This window comes from Zerene cesonia, chromosome 9, assembly GCF_012273895.1.
Source record: "Zerene cesonia ecotype Mississippi chromosome 9, Zerene_cesonia_1.1, whole genome shotgun sequence".
NCBI classification, from domain to species: Eukaryota; Metazoa; Arthropoda; class Insecta; order Lepidoptera; family Pieridae; genus Zerene; species Zerene cesonia.
In genome coordinates this window covers 3,259,490-3,267,025 of record NC_052110.1, presented here as the reverse complement: position 1 = coordinate 3,267,025, position 7,536 = coordinate 3,259,490, and the positions used below count along the sequence as shown (strand labels likewise).

The window sequence follows — 7,536 nt, the reverse complement described above, 5'->3', positions numbered from 1 at the left end:
AACCTCTCATTGAAGATTTTATGTTACACGAATTGTTTTTATAATCTATTTTCATCGACAACTAATTTGTCCTCTCCGCTATCCGAGTCACTTTTCCTCTCGTAAATGTCTGGAGGATTCTCATCTTTTCCATTTTTTGTCTTGGCTGGAATTGTTTTTTCTGTGAATGAACATAAGTTTTATTTATGAGGTGGGGTTGAGTGCAATTATAATTTTCTTTTAACTTATTTATTAAATAAAATACGAGTCTAAAATTAAACAGTAGGAGTTAACAATTTAATAAAATAACGCTTTCTAAGCCTACTTGGGAATGGGCGAATATTACTATGTAATATATCATAAATTTCTTTATAATTATAAATTTCTATCCAACACAAATGATATACTATTTATTCGTAGTTCAACGCAATAGGTTACTTACTTCTTATAAAGGCAGGCGGTAGAGTAGCCACAGTTAGGTAGCCGGTGTGACCGGGCGTGCTGGTCGGCCACGCGCCCACCACGTAATTCTTATCACTTGTTGGCTTTTCTTCTACTGGGTTATCACAGCTCTAAAAATAGGGTTTAAAACTCATTAGACATGGCAAAATGAGTGGATTGATACATCATTGCACATTTAATTTTATCTGTGATTTCCGGTAGATGGCGTTAGTAACACAATCCCACTACATCATCATACTTATCCTACTAATATTATAAATGTGAAAGTTTGTAAGAATGTGTATGTGTTTGTTGCTCTTTCACACAAAAACTACTGAACCGATTGCAAGGAAATTTGGTACGTAGACAGCTGGACAAGTGGAATAACATATAGGCAACCTTTTATCCCGATATTCCTACGGGATGCAGACTTACGCGGGTGAAACCGCGGGGCGCAGCTAGTTATATTATAAACGTGAAAAATGTGAGAATGGATGTATGTTACTCCTTCTCTCACATAAGATACTACTAGTTACTACTAGCGGATTTGAATTCTAGATACTATAGGAACATTCATTTTGCCCTGGATTAATTCGCAACAGTAGTAGTTGAGTCCATACATGAAGTAGGATTGCAAAAATTCCAGAGCCTCTAACAATGGTGATATAATCGATACAAACAGACTTATATCAGTAAGCGTGCATCACTCAAACAAACACAATGTGACTGATTGATTAGCCCTTAGCCAGTTAATATGAGAATAATTGCGTATACCCACAGATTGCCGCTAATACTCGTAATTACATCGATTAAGAGCCGCGTGGTGCCGGAGATGATATCGACACGCTAAATGTGTAAGATCAACATCACCATATATCTAGCATTATGCACCTGCCTTAGGAATACGTGCTCGATCCTAAAGTATGAGCTGGTAGAAAAGTCGATTGCGTTATTGTAAATTATATATATTCTATGTGATATGAATGTGACGACGATAGATTAGAGAATACACAAACAAATATGCTTAGGAACATGGATGTTTCTAACACAGCTCTTTAATTAAAGATAAATATTAAAAACATTTTAAAATTAATGATAATTGATAACTATTTTTTACTTAGCAAGTAATATGTATTATAAATGTGAAAGTAACTCTGACTGTTTGTTTGTCTGCCTGTCATCAGTCTGACTGTCTCTACTTCACGCCTAAACAACAGAACTGATTTGGAAGAAATTTGATACAGAAATAGTTTAAGACCCAAGAAAGAACATAGGATAGTTTTTATGCCAAAAATAATACAGTGGAAATGGGAATTATGCCGGGTAACCCGGGGACTACTTACCTTTTCCTTTGACTACCCGGGCAAATACGCGGGCGGAATACAAATATTATTTAATATAAGAATTAATTTCAGTTTTATTGAGATCCTTTTTAAAAATAGAATGTTCTTCAATAATGTTTTTGGTTACAGTATACAAAAAAAGTTGTTTAACGTGCGTTTATGTGTTTGACTGTACTACACCAAGGGGGTCAGGGCGCGTGGAGTTATTATCGATGTCATGGATTAGAGCTTATAAACTCGTCCTCCGAATAAAGACGTTCAACAGAATTCTCGGTCAATTATAATTATAGCATAACCAGAGAGGCTTCTCTTGTATCGCACTGAAACTGTCTATAAATCTTAGGCTGTAGCCATGCCTTCTTGAAATATTTTATTTTCTGTTTTCTATTGCAACATTACGCCATCGCCGCCCACTTATTAAGAATATTGTTCCTAACTCTAACAAACAAGCGAAGCCGCGACATTCAATAATAACTAATATCCTTTACTTTAGCGGCTCGATGAAAGGCAAGCATTTGGTTACATCAGACGTACATTTAGCAGGCAATTTCGCGTGATGAGAGGGGACACCTGTGCATCGGCGCCCTGTTATTACTGAGGCGCCACCGCAACTGTAATTTCAGATATTGAAACTAACGTTTGTATGACACTTCCATCCTGGCTAATATAAAGCTAAGAATGTTGAGCACGTGGCGGGAAATTTCAACCGTTCGGTCGCATTGCATCACACTCATTTATTTTATGCGAGTATGAAAAAATATTGTCATTTTTATCAGAGTGTACAAAGAGATATGACTTTCACTTATAGTAATTGACTTTCGATCAGCTTTAAGTTAAATAAAGTTCCATGTTTCGTTATTTATTATATATTTATATTCGCTTATAACCTTTCCAGATATCATACTGTAACATCATTATGGGTTTGTAGTAATATAAGACGCACTGATTTCTGCACATATCGTTAAGTATAATCGTAAGAGACGCGTGGGATTTTAGTGCAGTAATAAAGATAAGATACTCCCTCACTACACATGTTTAAAAAGGATCTTTGCATTATATATTGAATATCATTTGAATTATCATTGTCACTTATGAACTAAACTAGCAAGTATTCTTTGAAGTGACAGCCATGATCATACAAATGGAATAATTCTGATACATATATCAGTTTAGTAACCACCCAACTCTCATATCCAATTTTCCCATAAAGTGTTAACTGCCATAGGTCGAGCGGTACACCTAAAGGTCTTCAACTAGGTGTATTACCAAGTCAGCAAGATTACACTAATTGAGAGTTCACGCCTGTCCTAACCGCAGCCCCAACTGATTGTGTAGTTCGACCTCGTATGTTTTAGCTGGATACTGGATACATGCTAAATTGCGCTCCGTTCAGCAATCTACATCTATGTTCGATGTTTTGTGGTCGCTGGGTAACGGAGCTGTAATGCTTCGGCGAAATTAACGTCGAGGAATGCTTAAGTTTGTAACGTACTGAGTATCTCATTTCGTGCATATAAATTATGATAAAGGAGGATGGAGGGATAACTTTTTCGATAGGAAATTTTAGATATTATTGTTTCTTAATAAACAAAGATTACCGTTTGCGTTACCGTTGAAGAATCATAAATTTAACTGGTAGAGTTGTATTTCCATCTATAAGGTTTCTTATTTTAATTGCCATATACCACCAAAGTCGCAAATAATTCGTTCGTTTCGTTGTAATAGCGATGGTGCAATAAAGCTAGAGTCAAGTTTGCTTGTAATTCGTAAACAACATAATACTTGAGCCATCTTGCGCGCACGCACACCGCAATTACGTAACATAAATTTATTCAAACGCCGTGATCGATGGTCCGTCCCTGTTCGGAAATGCAACAAAATATCGTTGTTGCACTTTTGATTTATCGTTATGACTTCATAAACCACCTTAAATCGTTGATAATTTGAGGCAGAAAGCCGAATCGTTTAGACCACTTACAAAATTAAACATCATTTATACAACATAAATCGCTCGATTCACACACGCGACTGACCATAAACTAGATAAAAAGGTGAAAGAAACGTTGTGAATAATCTATCCACACTACAGATTAAACGAACATAAAGTCCAGATTAAAACATAAAACCTTCATACTGTCAACACAAAATTTAAACTTCCACTGGTTGACATGGGAAAAAAGAAAACAAATTTGAAAAAAAGAATGACCAGCGAAGAGGCGCATTAAGAATTGAGATAAGAGAGATGGACGAGCACTCAACGGCGCGCGGCCATCTTTATTATTTATTGACACTTAAAATAATTAGCTCGCTGGCCCGTGCCGAAATAGGGTATTTACGTAATTGGACGAAACTTATTAGCTTTATTATATTTATTGCTCACTTATGGAGAATTTATAAAACAATTTTAGATAAAATTGATAATCATTTCACGAAATATTGCAAAAACACGTTGTTTTCAATATAAGAAGCAGATATTCTACTCATTATTTCTCTATGTGTGCATCCATTAAGTATATATTATAAAAATGCCGTGAAATTGTGCCTACAACAAAAGACGATCGTATGTAAAAGCGCGTTTAAAATGCACAAAAGTAATGGGATTCAAAAAAGTCGGCAATAAATGACGCAATTGCCAAACGCCAAGCGACAAAATGTACGTTTTTATCGCAGTCTTGTAAGCCGTCGAAGCTGTCGACTCATAAATATGTGTCGTTTGGATTTAGACGTTCACCCTCGGACGTAAATGTGAAATAAATAAAAGAGTGGAGCCGTTCAAGATATCGTAAAAAGCAGCGGTAGCGGTTAAAACGCATGTTTCTGATAACGCTTATATTTAGGGCCTCGCGGACGTAATTCTAATACACCACATAAATTCGATGTAATCGGAGTTAGTAATATGATAAAACATTCTAGAAGCGTAGAAACAAACATAAAATGTTCTTGGATACTTTGCCAATATTCTAACGATTTGTTTGTTTAATTATTACACAATTTGAAATAAGTAGTCACCGCAAATTGAAAATGTATATATAAAACTAGCATCGTGAATGACTCTTGACACTGTTGAGTATAAACTACGAGGTCCTGTAAATTGAAAATTCTTTGTTTAATATTTAAAATTCTAGAGGTACAATGAAGCAATATCTTCTATATATATAAAATTCTCGTGTCACAGTTTTCGTTGCCATACTCCTCCGAAACGGCTTGACCGATTCCTCTGAAATTTGGTAAGCATATTGGGTAGGTCTGAGAATCGGCCAACATCTATTTTTTATCCCGATATTCCTACGGGATGCGGACTTACGCGGGTGAAACCGCGGGGCGCAGCTAGTTTGGTATAAAATTGTTTACGTATGTCTTTCCTTCTGCAAGACGTCCAATTCTAAGAAATATGAATTGATAATTAGTAAAAGAATATAAATAAGCTAAGACTATTCCGCCAGACGTAAAATCGTTAGCTCTATTACGGTTTTAACATCTGTGAGCTAATGGGTGAGGGCTTTTCCATAAACGGTGAATTCGAAATATGAATTGTGATGAAAAGATTCTAAGAATACAGTTCATCGCACACACTTATTAAGTATACCATTCGATGGCGTGTAAACTGTAGGAACTCAATTTGCCTGCATCATTCAAAAATGTGAAATATACAACATATCAATGAACGGAAACACGTCAGCGGTATTTAATAAAGGCTAAGCTCGATCACCGATTAGGTAACTATTAAATCGGTTTCGTAAATCAATCGCGCCATTACGCCGCCATCTGTCAGTAAGGAGAGCGTATAAATCACGAGCTGGTAGGATTCACAGACATACAAACTTTGTAGGACTCGGTGTGAAGTGGGGATTTGTCTTGTGTCAAGATCTTATAGAGTGTATGCATGAACGATTTAATGTTTGAAGCGAAATATTGAATATGTACATTATAATTACGTATAATAAATTCAAAATCCTACATATAACTTTATTTTTAAATAATCTAATACTATACTAGTAACCAAATAAAAATATATATCTAATTATTAAATACTAGCGGTCCGCCGCGGCTTCGCTCATGGTACTTATATAGCCTATATCACTCAACACTTCATTTTTATTCAATACTTGCAGATTTTAGTTAACACATAATGTAATAATCCGCTATTGTTATTTCGTTCATAGAAGGTACCTATATCATATAGTATGTACCTAATATTTATAGTAATAACCTAATATTTTAAAGTGTTATGAAGAGGTTTCATTAACATGGAGTCCCTACAAATGCAACGTTGAGTGTTGAGAGATATATGACCGTTACTTACGTTGTTTTTTCCCAATCATTTACTCAGCGCATTTCACGATAACTATCACTATAATGTATACATAACAATACTTAAAGAAAAATAAAATACGCAACAGTTGATTCTTCATAGAATTTAGTAGTAGTAATCAACTAAATTGTCTCACTCGCTCTTATACAGAGCAGGACGGCGAGACGTAATCATCTTATAATATTTGATCAGATCATGTATTCGGTGCATGTTTCTCCCCGTTTTAAAGCGAAGGGTGTTATCAACAATAAAAACGTGTTTTCATACTACTAAGTAAAGCAAAAGTATTATAATTAATTGTACATTTTAATAATTCTCTAGTTCAGAATTAAGTCAGAGCAATAACATTACAGAGGAATAATCCCGTAGGAATATCGGGATAAAAAGTTGCCTATATGTTATTCCAGTTGTCCAACTATCTACGTATCAAATTTCATTGCAATCGGTTCAGTACTTTTTGAGTGAAAGACCAACAAACACAAACACATCCTTACAAACTTTCGCACTTAAACTTTTAATATTAGTAAGATAGGATTAGTAGGATATTATCGTTATCAAATAAAAGTAGGTAGGTATTCTAACATACTGTTTCATTTCAACTACAATAAAAAACAAACGCGCACATTTAATACAGACGCCAGACGAAAACCGAAACAGTTTACTGACCAACCGTTAAGCAATAATAACTCTAAATTATTTCTCAATCATACCTAAACTAATTTGAACAAATCCTATACAGCATTTCATTAAGCATGATTCCAACACTTATAAACTCGACACAGTCTATTGGACCCCCCGCGAACCGATAATACGATTATAAGTCGATCAATCGATTCCACTCAATAAGCCCGTACTTTCACCGAGGGTAAATGTCAAATCTTTTTGACATTATTAAATCTGGATCGACGCGTAATCTTCGAGTTGTTTCGACGTTTAATCCTTTTTGTTACGGCCATTTGTTGATGGTGTGTAATGTAATGAACTGTGTGTAGGTCTGCTGGCTTTGATTGTTGTTTGAGCTGCTGGCTATTTCCAACTTTGATTGTGATTTTAAAATATAATGTTAATGATAGTATATATTTATAACCTAAATACTAAAGAAAAAGTATCTCCAAAATTATGATAATGTATATATTATGTAATGTATATATTATATATATATAATAATAAAATATATATAGATAATGTATATATTATAAAGCTGAAGAGTTTGTTTGTTTGAACGCACTAATCTTACGAACATCGGGTACGATTTGAAAATTCTTTCAGTGTTTGATAGCCAATTTACTGATGAAGGCTATATATGTACCACGGGCGAAACCGGGCGAACCGTTAGTATGTCACATTGATCTAACCATGAGGGCTGAATGCTCTGGATTAAGTAACTTGGGACTAAGTACAAATAGAGAATATTAGGCCTCAACGGCCGTTCAAAAATTGCCATAGCGGACGGTATTTCAC

At 35.0% G+C, this 7,536-nt stretch overlaps 1 protein-coding gene across 1 annotated transcript in view; it reads right to left on the bottom strand.

The window, feature by feature from the left end:
* Positions 1 to 4: 4 nt before the first annotated feature.
* Positions 5 to 7,536, bottom strand: part of LOC119828899 (tRNA (adenine(58)-N(1))-methyltransferase catalytic subunit TRMT61A) — a 47,038-nt gene continuing 39,506 nt past the window's right edge. Inside the window, exons 6-7 of the mRNA XM_038351206.1 lie at positions 422 to 551; positions 5 to 160 (exon numbers count right to left, since the gene is read on the bottom strand). Of these exons, the coding sequence (XP_038207134.1) occupies positions 39 to 160; positions 422 to 551 (252 nt within the window). The 3' untranslated portion in view covers positions 5 to 38. The remainder of the gene's footprint in view (positions 161 to 421; positions 552 to 7,536) is intronic.